We start from the raw sequence: 13,067 nt of genomic DNA, 5'->3' as shown, positions 1-13,067 counted from the left end.
CTGCGCCCGTCAGCTGGCAACCCCCGGACCTGCGCCCGTCAGCTGGGAGGTCTGGAGACGGAGCAGGCTGGCGTGGAGGGTGATGGGGAAGCGGTGGCTCGGCGGGCGGGGTCCTGCCTGCGCGCGAATGTCAGGCCCACCCGCCCCATCTGTAAAAGAAAAAGTCTTCCACCCAAGCATAACACAGAGGCTTGAGACACGGAGGTGCGGGACGCGGAGCGGCGCGGTGGGAGGCGGCGGGAGGCGGCAGGACGGGGGGAGGGGTTACCTGCATCCTGCCAGCCGAACTCTGGAAGCCTGCCTGAATACCCGTATTTTCCGGCGTATAAGACGACTGGGCGTATAAGACGACCCCCGACTTTTGAGAAGATTTTCAGGGTTTAGAAAGTCGTCTTATACGCCGGAAAATACGGTATATTTTTTATGAAATCAGTAGGAGGAGCTTTTTGGTGATGAGGGTAATGGGATTGGAATGCTTTGTAATAACTTCTGAAACAGTGATGTAGGATTTTCCGGTGGAAATTTATACTCTCTTTCTTACCAAGTAATGGTTGGGAAAGGAACTATGTCAGTTGATGGTTATGTACTTTTGAAAATGGGCAGATAGCTAAAGAAATTAAGGAGGCTTCAGATTTATGACTGCCTAAAATACTCAATTTCAGGTCCTGTTAGTGATAAGATTGCCTACTTTTTTTACCCATAAAGCTTTATTTGGGATTTATTGTGGGACATCCATTTGACCAACATGGCTCCTCTCTACTAGATCCAGCATTCCTCTAATCCACGGGTCAGCAACCCGCGACTCCAGAGCCGCATGTGGCTCTTTGAGCCTTCTCCTGTGGCTCCCAGCCTCCACCATTTGTAGAGAGACAGAGACAGAGAGAGGCACTTGCGCTTCCCTTCTCTCTCTCTCTCTCTCTCCTCTCTCTCTCTCTCTCTCTCTCTCTCTCTCTCTCTCTCTCTCTCTCTCTGTGTGTGTGTGTGTGTGTGTGTGTGTGTAAAAAAGACAGTGGCCTCACGCTGTTCTCCAACAAGCTGACAAGCTTATTGAGCGGGGCTCCTGCCTTTGCTGCATCTCCACAGGAAGCAGAAAGCAGCAGAAAGCAGCATCTCCATCTCTCTCTCTCTCTCTCTCTCTCTCTCTCTCTCTCTCTCTCACACACACACACACACACACACACACACACACACACAGTGGGGGAAGAGGACTGGAAGACCAAGGGCAGGAGAGAGCCAGCCCAATAAGAATGTGTGTCAGCTTTTTGGAGAACAGTGTCAGGCCAGCTGGCCAGATGAGCAGAAGATCGGAGAGAGGGAGGGGGGGAGAGAGAGAGAGGGAGAGAGAAAGAGAGAACTCATGCACAGCAGCCTCTATTTCTTTTTAATTAAAATCTTCAATGAAGCTCTCCCCTTTGGTGCGCGCGCATGCGTGCACAAGTTTTGCGGCTCCCAGTGTTTTCTATGGGAAACGGGTCCAAGTGGCTCTTTGAATGTTTAAGGTTGCCGACCCCTGCTCTAGTCTTTGCAAGACCTTGGATTCTTCTCTTAGTTGTGATAAGAGTTAAATTTTATGACTGCGATGTGGTTATAACATGTTTTCCTCAAGATCCAGTGTAATTACCCATCAAAAATTTGTATAATGCCATTCTCTCTTATGTTAGTTATAATTATTTTTTTTAATAGAGTATCAAGAAACAAGTCTGAAAAGAAACGCAGAGATCAATTTAATATACTCATCAAAGAACTGGGATCCATGCTTCCAGGCAATGCTCGAAAGATGGATAAATCCACTGTATTGCAGAAGAGTATTGACTTTTTAAGGAAGCACAAAGGTAATTTTTTAGATGTTACACAAAAATTGTGCATTTTTTGAAATTTGTAAATATATTATCGTCCTTTGTGCAGCTCCAAGGGAAAATCTTCTGAAATAATGGTACAAAATATATAAATACTTACTCAGTTCCTCCCTATCCCAGTATATAACATTTATAGACCTTGGCAGATGAGTTATTGAGAAGCCACTGGAACTAATACTTTAAATGGATAGACCATAAGCAACAACCACCGCTGCAAAATATAACATTTCAAAGATGAAAAATAGTAAGATTAAGCAAATCCTTTGAAAGAGGTGCTTCACAAAGTGTAACAATAGATAAAGAGCACTCCTCTTTGAATTTTTAAAGCAGCCACATCTTTTTCAAGCTTGCACAGCTGCTTTGTAAGTAGTTTCTGGCTGTCTCCACATAGATGTGTACATAGCCTCTTTGCTTCATTTTTTTTCTAGTCGAAACTATATACATGCAGATACAGCCTTTAAATGATTGTGTTTTATGGGTTTTCCATGCCTTGCAAACCACTTCTTTTCAAGGGATTTTACAACTCTAGAAAAGAACACAAAAATTTTGTGAAAGTTATCATGCTTTTGAAGGTAACTGGTTACGTTATAGCAAACAAGAAATGTTTTGACAATACGTTCAACTTTTCTTTACCTTGAGCCCTGGTGTTGCAGTGGTTAGAATGCAGTATTGCAGGCTAACTCTGCGCAGTTCAATCCTGACCGGCTGAAGATTGATTCAGCCTTCCATCCTTCCAAGGTCACTAAAATGAGGGCCCAGATTGTTGGAGGCAATATACTGACTCTGTAAATCACTTAGAGAGAGCAGTAAAGCACTATGACGCGGTATATAAGTCTTACGTTCTATTGCTATTTACAGTGACTAATTTCTAAAAGTCTTTCTTTAGTGAAATTACTGAATTTATTAGAGTTATATAAACATGACCGCAAAAAAAAACATATATGCACATATGCAAACAGGTGAATTAGCCCCATGATTCTCATGAGGAATGTTTTAGATCAGTGGTTCTCAACCTGTGGGTCGGGACCCCATTTGGGGTCAATCGACCATTTCATGGGGGTTGCCAAGCAAGGCTGTCCGCCATTTTTTGTCCGCCATTTTTTTTTCCGCCATTTTTTTCCCCTTTTCCGGCGGGTGCCTTACCTCCCTTGGGCTGGGCCAGCTGGTGGTCGGCCTGCTCTGTCTCTGCCGCTTGCCAGCTACGCCTCGGCCGGCGCAGGGGGCGGAACCACGCATGCGCGGTGCTCCCGGGCAGGGAAAGTCCTCGACTTACGACCGGTTGGGTAGTCCTTGACTTATGACCGGTTTAGTCCTCGACTTATGACCGGTTTAGTCCTCGACGTACGACCAGTTTAGTCCTCGACTTATGACCGGTTGGGGTCGCGGCATTAAAAAGGTTGAGAACCACTGTTTTAGATGTATAATTCTCACCTCTTCTTGTGAAAGCTTACATAGTAAATGTTGTTGTCCACTTCATTCCAGACAAAATCCCTCTCTGTGGACTTTTACTTTTTAAAAAAAAAAACAAACGTTTTATTGGTTTTTTCATTTTACAAAAGTGCTTAAGAAACAACGTGGTGGCAGGGCAATCAATTGTCCACAAAACAAAGTCATACTCATAAAGTTCAGATTAAGTCATTAAAAACCTCCTCTCTTTTCCCTCTAATGACATATTATATTCATATTGATATATTTCAATACAACTAAATCAATCATAACAATCCTCAATATCTTTCTCTAAATAAATCCACGAATCCAGATCCTGTATTAAGTTTAACTATGTCACTTGCTATATTCCATATTTCTAATCTAAATACCTAGTTAACACTTCGGGAGTCTCCCCATAACCTTTTCCCTTAACATATTCAATAGACATTTATTAATATCATTACTTCTTTTTTCCTATTCCTCTTCCATTACAAAATGACTATCAGTTCTAATAAGAAAAGAAAATATTAGTTCAAATCAGAAAGGAAAAAAAGGAACAAAGAAGAAAAAAACAGAAACAAAACAAAAAAAAGAAAAGAGAAAAAATATCTTTCTATTTCTATTATTCTTTATAATCTAACAATCAATCCCTCACTATCTGTATCAAATTTCTTTAACGTCCTCCCAAAGTTACTGTATCCAAAACATATTAATACATAGACAAAACAACTTATTATTAAGTTCAAACCTTTAATTAATTTTTATTCAATCTAACCTTTTATTTAACTGTCTTAAGCCATAAATCAATCCATATCTAATAAGCCTTTTAAACCCATTACATAAAATCTTAAGTCACATTCTTAAATCTTATTCTAGCTTTCCTTTTATGCCAAACCGGTTTTCATAACAAGGCCTCTATATCAATAAGTTTGGACTTTTACTTGAAGGGAGTCAAAAGACAGATCTCCTATCCCAGTGATGGCGAACCTTTTAGAGATCGAGTGCCCCAAAACTGCCCCACCCTGCCCCCACTCTGCCTCCACCCCAGCCCTGCCTGCCCCTGCTCCATCCCCCGCCCGCAGGGCCACCCGCCTCCATGGCCCGCTGCAGATTGCCCAGGCAGCCCTGCAGCACCTTGGTGGCGATGCCCTCTGCCCGTGCCCCGCAGCATCATCTGGGGCATGAGGGCGGAGTCTTGTCCCTGTTGCCCAGCTGCCATGGGCATGGCCGTGCTGCTCTGCACGGGCCGCGCCTTGGGGCCGCGGGGGGAGGCGAGGCTGGGGCGACGGCGTGCATGCCCACAGAGAGGGCTCCGAGTGCCGCCTCTGGCACGCGTGCCATAGGTTCGTCACCACTGTCCTATCCATTTCCCCAGTAGCTTAGCCCAGCAAGAAGTGTGTGCTATAATTGAAGTTCTTCCAGAATGGGTGGACTGATTTTGGGAAAAAGTTAAAAAAAATATCCACTTAAGTTATAAGTGATACATGTGAAAGACAAATATAGGAAGGAATTAAGCGAAAGGGCTGTTTATTTTTAGCCCAGAATAAGCATGCACACAGAACCAATACAGAAAATTGGAGGCCAAGGACTTCATTAAAATCAATTTTTAATAAAAGTAGGACTCTACAGAAAGTAGATTCTAATTCATTTCTACTTCCACTAGTTCTTAAATTGCTAAATATTTCCTGTATCTCCATTTTCCAATTCCCTGAGAAGTAGAGTCTTGCTCACTTGGCTGTGTGCTAACTGGAAAGCTGCTCTACTCCCCCCCCTTAAAAAAGAAGTTATACCAAATAGAATTTCCCTGTCCTTTTTTTAAGCCCACCTTTTCTTGGTTTTGACTGATTCTTCTGCTCACCATTTGGATTGATTGGTTTAGGTTTGATTGACAGATCAGATGAAAGTTTTCCCTTATCCCTTTCTCTATAGAACAGGGGTGTCAAACTGCCGGCCCGTGGGCCGGACGTATCACGTGGAAGCCGTGCCCACTCCATTGCCGGCAATGGCAAAACTGTCCCGATACGTTGCGTGACGTCATGTGACGTCGTGAGTTTGACATGTCTGCTATAGAACTTCTATCCCATGCAAGTTAATTTAAATAAGATTTTAAGTTTAGCTTATGTTGGTGAGGCTTTATTGATTTGCAGCGTAATACTGATAAAAAATAAGAATTGTTTGGCTGCAGCCAGAATTTAAAGTGAATTTTAGTTATATTTTTGGTAGCTGCAAATAATGTATTCTCCATCTAAAGAGCAATTTAAGGTCAAGTAAGCTATTATGTTAGTTAGCTGCAGGCCTTTTTTTCTCATAGAACGCCCAGAACGGAGTTCCGGTACCTTTTTTGGATGGAACCTTATAGAGTAGGCAAGGCGGGTTGTATGACGTGTGTGAATTCCAGCACCTGTTTTTTTTTTTTTTTTTAGAAAAAAAGCACTGGTTAGCTGGATGCAATTTTGGACCTTAACAAAGGATTAACAACTCACTTCATTTGCATGGAGAATGGACTTTTGCTGTTGGAAAATAATAGTCTTGTAGGATCCTGGCCAGACACTTTGAAGCAAAATGCAAACTGAGCAATCTTGCGAAGTGAACCTTTTGTTTTTCATCTGTTTGACTGACTCAGTACTCTCATTTTTGGTCTTTACACATAGCTCATTGCCTTCTCCCCATTTAGAATAACAGGATTGTTAGCAGCACACAAAGGTGGTGGGGTGCAGTAGATCATCTTTATAGACAGAAAATTTCTATTCTTTTGTAGAAATCACTGCCCAGTCAGATGCCAGTGAGATTCGACAGGACTGGAAACCCACATTCCTTAGTAATGAAGAATTCACTCAGTTAATGTTAGAGGTAATGTGTTTTTATCTTAAAATATGTGATTAGACTATTGTTGTTGTTACTTTTTTATACTACATTGGCACAGTTGAACGTAACTTTTTAGCTTTACATTATCCTTAAAGTGCATTTTTTATTAACAGTATGTTAAAATATGCTCCAAAGAAATGTCACTTACGCAGAATGCTATTCAGGGAAAGTGGAGGGAAGATGCCTTGTTTATTATTTGGAATATAATATTTGTATATTTGTAAGATTAAATTGGCTCTTGGACTAATGTTGGACTCCTGCTTTAATGTATCTTATCACTTTTCAAAGCCCAGAAGATTGAGTCTAGCTTATAGAAAATGCTTTCCATTTTTCCATGACTTGGCTGACTTTTGAAACGGGAAGACTTTTATTTCTTTACTGTTGTTTTACCATTGTCTGAGAAGGCATGCAGAATTAGTCTTTTTTTTTTGTTATTTATATATATATATAAATAACAACAGAGCCTTTTTTCCCCCCTGGGAATTCATAACATTGTAATTTATTACTTCAGTTCCCGATTGCTGATTTCTACTGGTTTTTTGTTTCTTCTGGTTTTTTGAAATAATATTTTTGCTAATATTTTATTTAAGTTATTCGAATTTCAGCCTTCTTAATTTTTATCTAAAATAAACTCTAGCCCTGTTGAGAGTCTTTTAGACTGAAAAATTAGATAAAAATAATCTCAGCAATAATATACTGTACATTTTCCCAACCTAACCCGGGATCTTCTATTTAGATAATGTTCAGCATTGCCAACTATATATTATTCACCATGGAAAGCAGGTTTACTTTTACGTTCAATTAAGTTATTTCCTTTTACTGAATGTTAACTAAATTAACAGTTAGAGACCAGTTTATCTCTAACTGTTTCTTTTGTTTAATTTCAGGCTCTTGATGGTTTTTTTCTAGCAATCATGACAGATGGAAGTATAATATATGTATCAGAAAGTGTAACCCCCTTACTTGAACATTTGCCAGTAAGTATACACTTTCAGAGAGATACCAAACTTCTAAAGTCATTTGATGGGCAATTTACCATCTGCCATTTAAGAATCTGGAATTTAAACAGCATTCTCATCTTTTTAAAGATTTTGTTGTTTTTTCTCAGTGGAACTCCTACTGTGTTACTCTCAGCTTTCCACCACTCTGGTGCCCTCTCGATGTGTTGGGTTTCCTCTCAGGCCAGGCTTCCTGTGAATTATGTGAGTTGAAATTCATTGCACCGGGAGGGCACCAGCCTAGGAAAGACTGGTCTGTCTTGTACTATAGTTTCTCTAAGGTCAGTGCTGTGACAGGAAGGTTTCTGGAGAACTCAGAAAATGATACACCCCAGCTCTGTCAGGCCTAAAACCAGGGCCTGTTCCATTCACCAGTGTTTGTCCAGCATTGCGGTATATTAAGCAACTGTGGCAGTTGCAGTATTAGCGTTGTGAGGTCACCATGATATAGCTAGGTATATAACCTCTACGGATTTGGTCTCCCTTAACTGACTAGGGCAGTGATGGCGAACCTTTTAGAGACCGAGTGCCCAAACTGCAACCCAAAACCCACTTATTTATTGCCGGGTGCCAGGTAGGTGTGGCCAACTGGGTGGGTGTGGCTATAGTGGTCATGGCAGATTGGGTGGGTGTGGCCAAGGTGGGCATGGTCACCTCAATGTTGCTCGTGGGGAGGGACGCCTGTGGGGGCCGGGCAGGATTGGGGGAGATCCAGGGGGGTCTCTGGCAGGTGGGGCGCGATGGGCAGGAGGCTCGTCCTGCGGGGTGAGGTGAAGCAAGGCGAGGCAGGGCGGGGGTGCCATTGTCGCAGGGCAAGGTGAGGCAGGGGCTGGGGCGGCTGCTGCCTGACACCATCGGCCCCCACACACAGAGGCCAGCGAGCGCATGGGGGCCGACAGTGTCCGTCAGCAGCCACAGCCTACCGGCCCCTCAACCGGCGCACTCTGGGGCTCTGCAGCCCACCGCCAGCAGTTCAGAGAAGCCGCCTCTGAGCTGGATGGCCGGCCGACAGCTGAGGAGGCGATGCAGTGGGTCGTCCCCGGGAAAAGGAGAGCATGCGAGGCCAGGAGGGACAGGGCTGGGGGGAGGGAAACCAGCCGTGCTGGGATGCATCCGGCCACGTGGGACCTCGGTGAGTTAGCGGGCGGCTGGTTGAAGAGGGACGGTTGCCATCTCCAGGGCATGGCGCGCGTGCCCACAGAGAGGGCTCTGAGTACCGCCTCTGGCACGCGTGCCATAGGTTCGCCACCACTGGACTAGGGACTATTTGTTAAAGATCCTTATAGGAAGCCAGACATGGTCATTCTCTGCAGTAGCTCCCCTCTGTTTGAAGACCCCCCAACCTCATCCCATTCCTAAAAAGCATAGATTTTTCCAGAAGGTCTTAGGGATGAATTATTATCAGTGATGCCATACTAAACAGTTTCGGCGTGTCACTTTTAATATTCGTTTGGCTAATTGGGTTGTATATTTTATTGTTTAAAGTAATCATAATCTTGATTTTTTTTACTATACATTTTATAAGTTACTTAGGAGTCCATTACGACTCAGCTGGCAAACAAGACACATAAATTAATTAAATAAATAAATAGGAAAAGGACAATAAAAGTTTTAAACCTATATTGCTGCCTATATGCAAACACATGCTGCAAGGAGCATGGAGGAATGCCTGTGTAAATCCAGCAAGTTCTTCATGTTCCTGAATTGGCCTCTGGGTAGAGAAAGTAACATATTTTTTGCAAGTACTAACAGATTATTAATAAATTATTGAAGGATCAGATGGAATGTGATGGCATATAATAATCCCCATGCATGTATCCTCCCCATGCAGACTACTAGGGGTATCTCTGGTTGACATCACGAAAGGAAGATACTCAGCTGAAGATCTTTAACCTACCTTTCCACTATACTAGTGTTAGGCTGGCCATTTTCAAAACTTGCCCTATGCTTTCCTTTCAGACATTGAAGAATAAAATGCAGTTTATATAAGCATGTATTCTCTTTAAATGCTCACTTTCATCAATATTGATGGCTAGAACCAATGTAATCATCTTAAGAGAAGGCTTCTGGTTTTTGAAAACTTTTTTTTTCATTGAATAGAATTTCATGCAATAGCACAAACTAGCTTCAAAAGAAGTATATTAAGATATGGAGTGTTATCTGGCAAAAATAAACCTGACATAAAATTTGTTGCAGTTTTTTATATACTAAAGATTGGAAAAGTGGATAAACAAATGATAATAATAGAATGGAAGGATAGATGCTTGTACAGTAGTGGCCAAAATTGTGGAAACCTTTTGGGAAAAGTGTACAGTAGAAATGCCACCTTTGGTTAAGTTTCCACCCATTTTTCTTTTAATTTCTTTATAACTGTAGCCTTGTTCACTTAATAATACTATTTTACATCGCTTTCTGGGCAACCAGTCAACTCTTTGCACCATTACTTTAATTTTATTACGTTTTACAAGCTCACTCAATGAAAGAACACAAAAAACCCCAACCAGCTTGATAGCGATCACATAACACCCTGACAAATGTCCTCCTCTCAGCTTCAATACATGACATCAATAACTGAATCCTACTCTGATCTGATTGGCTCATTGCCAAAACAAGATGACACCTGATTGGCTCTCTAAACATTTGTGCTCATTGGCTACCATCATATGAAGGAAAGCTACTTGAGATCAACCTAAGCAAGTTGTGCTTCCTTTTTCTGGTTATTTGGCTATAACTTTTCATAGAATGCAGTACAGATAATTGAACAAACTATGTTGCATTACATCAGGGGTAGTCAACCTTGGCTCTTTTATGACTCGTGGACTTCAACTCCCAGAATTCCTGAGCCAGCTAAGCTGGCTCAGGAATTCTGGGAGTTGAAGTCCACGAGTCATAAAAGAGCCAAGGTTGACTACCCCTGCATTACATTCTTGATTAAATTATCTTTCCATTGATATATAATTTTATGGTATTACTCCAAATAAAAGTGGTGTTATTAGCCATCAAACCTCAAAAACACACTTTTCCCAAAAGGTTTCCACAATTTTGGCCACTACTGTATGTGTGAATTGAAATATGCTGGCAAATATGTACTTCTGTACACTTCACTGATCCAAGTCCAAACTTTGTACCAGTAGTTTCATCTAACCAGACAGGCAGTCTCAAGAGCTTGTCCCACATTCATACATTATGAAGCTAAAAATATTTGTACTGTGGCATGAAGTTTTGCCCCTGAAAGGAAACGAGTAGAAAATCCTACTGACTATACATGTATTTTTCAGAATACTTGAAAATGAATACTCTGAACCAGTATTTCATTACTTGAAATCCAAAAGTCAAGGGAGGTTATTTTATGCTATATATCCATATAGAAATTACTATAAGAAAGACTTCTATAATAAAGCAGACAATGCAGTAGAAAACTGTTTTTTTTTTAAAGTCACTTTTGACTCCTAGCGACAACAAGGCAATTTTTAAAAGTAGTTTGTCATGAGTCTGAGTAGGTGACTGGCCCATTGTCACTCATCCAGCAGACAGGTAGCTTTTTCACAGAGGTTTCACAACTGCTACTTTAAAGTTGGATACTATAATTCCTCCACTGAAGAGTTCAGTGCAATCTATATTCATGGGACTAGAACACAACTAATAATGGGAATATAGTAACCTTTATTAGCCACATCTAAATTAATACTGATGTAGCATACCTGATCATGTGCTACAGAATGTATATATTTTTTCTCTTTGACAGCTTGATTTTATATTAAAAAGTGAGATTCATTAATACTGCATTTTAGTTTTCAATCTGTTTTTTTTTCTCATTTAGTCTGACCTTGTGGATCAGAGTATATTTAATTTTGTCCCTGAGGGGGAACATTCAGAGGTTTATAAAATACTATCCATACATCTTTTGGAAAGTGATTCATTGACCCCAGAATATTTAAAATGTAAGTTGAAATTTTGAATTATTTTATAGTTACAAGGAAATATCCTAAAAACCCTGCATGTTTACAAATATACAACTTCCTGAAAAGACAATTATTTATCTGTTGGGGTAAGAATTCACTGAAATAATTCACTTGTTGAGTAAATGAAAAGGATACTATGAGGCAAAACAAATGACACCGCCAACAACTAAAGTGTATTCCTATCATCAGATACTATTTCCTTTTCCTAACAGTTTTTTTTATGGCTCTTTAGCTGTTTCTTCAGTCCCATTGTCTTTGGAACTTTTGTGCTTCTCCAAATAGTAGTTTTCTTAATCCAGAGCTATTTTTGCTATATAAAAGATTACACACTCTGAATTTCAAAAATGCAGGGAATGACAGGAAACTGTATTTGTACACTAGCTTCTTTATCATTCAGAGCTATAACATTGTCTAAACTCTGTTGGATTATCTGAAACTGTGGTAATAGTAGAGACTGGAAATACTGAATGTGTTAGGTTTAGTCAGATAAGAGACTTCAAGATAAAACAGAATGATTTGGAAATAATTTTATTTCCCTAACCCAGGGGTAGACAACCTTGGCTCTTTTATGACTCGTGAACTTCAACTCCCAGAATTCCTGAGCCAGCCATGCTGAGGGAAAAGGGAGAGGTTTCCAAGCTGAGCCATGCTGGCTCAGGAATTCTGGGAATTGAAGTCCATGAGTCATAAAAGAGCCAAGGTTGCCTACCCCTGCCCTAACCAATTACAGTGTATTTTTGAGGGGGAAGGGATCCTGTTATTATTTCTTTATACTGGCTACTTTTCTCTAGTGTTGCATTTTTGGAGTTTTTATAGCAATCATTTCTGAGCTGAATTAATTAACAGACTTGATAGAGTCCTGAAATATTTTGTGGAAAATATCAATCAGCTAATTTCTTCTCAACCCCAATAACTACTTTAGGAAAAAGCATAATTATTCTTTATGTACACCCTTGGCACAAAAACATTTCAACATGTTTGATGTGTTTATATGTATTATTTGCAGAATAAATTATCATTGCTGCAAATGTCCTTTTTAAAAAAAAAAAAAGCACATAGCTACTGGAACATTTTTCAAGTTCGATAGAGATGCAGGTTGAAAGCCCCTGCTCCAATTTCTTTTATTTGGCACACACAACTTTAACTGAAAAAAAACACATATAGCTACTACACTGTCACAGAAAAGAGGAGATTGATTTATTCTCCAAAGGATCAGAGGGCAGGAAAGAAGTAATAGGTGAAAACTTTGTTAAAGAAAGATCCAACCTAGAAGTGAGGGGAAATTTTCTGACAGTGAGAACATTGTGATACTTCATCACTGGAGGTTTTAAAAATATACTGGGCAGCCATTTAACCTGGATGGTAAGGTCTCCTGCCTTGAGCAGGAAGTTGGACTAGAGGACCTCTGAGGTCCCTTCCAGAGGAAATATTTAACAACTGATAAATATTTAGCAACTGACTCTGCCAGCTCCATTATCACCACCTTGCCAAACAGCTGATTGGCACACTAGGTGTTGGGACTCCACTCTGTTGTCAGCTAGCTTTCAGAATTCTAGAAAATTTAACAATTGGCTCCCACAAGCCAGTATATGCCAGCTCCAGCACACCACTGTTATCAGCTAATTTTGTTTTTCTCATTCTGTATCAGTGGACAACAGAGCTATATTCAAAACCTTACTTCCAATATGAATATTGGATATTATCTTTGGGGAAACTCAAAAAAGATAGAGCTATTTTTACAGTGGTCCACGGACTGAAACGAGTGGTTTCTGCATATTTCTATCAGTGATTTATCGGACTTTCATAAAAGCTGGTCACTCACAATGTAGCCGATTAAAAAATGACTATTATAAGTAATAGTATTTTGCAATGCCAATAGTTCCATAGATAAAAAGTGTTAATTTGAGCTAAGAAAGTAAGTTAAAAACTGCAGTTATAGTGATATTAGTCTGGGCATA

General features: G+C 40.5%; 1 protein-coding gene across 1 annotated transcript in view; it reads left to right on the top strand.

Moving 5' to 3' along the window:
* The window catches only part of LOC107298655 (circadian locomoter output cycles protein kaput-like), a gene marked incomplete at its 3' end in the record, with an annotated part of 13,859 nt that extends 2,771 nt beyond the window's left edge, over window positions 1-11,088 (top strand). The window contains exons 3-6 of the mRNA XM_015828034.1: window positions 1,684-1,832; window positions 6,043-6,134; window positions 7,037-7,126; window positions 10,968-11,088. Coding sequence (XP_015683520.1) covers window positions 1,684-1,832; window positions 6,043-6,134; window positions 7,037-7,126; window positions 10,968-11,088 — 452 coding nt within the window. The remainder of the gene's footprint in view (window positions 1-1,683; window positions 1,833-6,042; window positions 6,135-7,036; window positions 7,127-10,967) is intronic.
* Between the last annotated feature and the right edge of the window lie 1,979 nt (window positions 11,089-13,067).

The sequence above is a fragment of the Protobothrops mucrosquamatus genome, unplaced genomic scaffold (assembly GCF_001527695.2).
Source record: "Protobothrops mucrosquamatus isolate PMUCROS unplaced genomic scaffold, P.Mucros_1.0 scaffold4168, whole genome shotgun sequence".
NCBI classification, from domain to species: domain Eukaryota; kingdom Metazoa; phylum Chordata; class Lepidosauria; order Squamata; family Viperidae; genus Protobothrops; species Protobothrops mucrosquamatus.
This window is presented reverse-complemented; position numbering and strand designations above follow the sequence as displayed.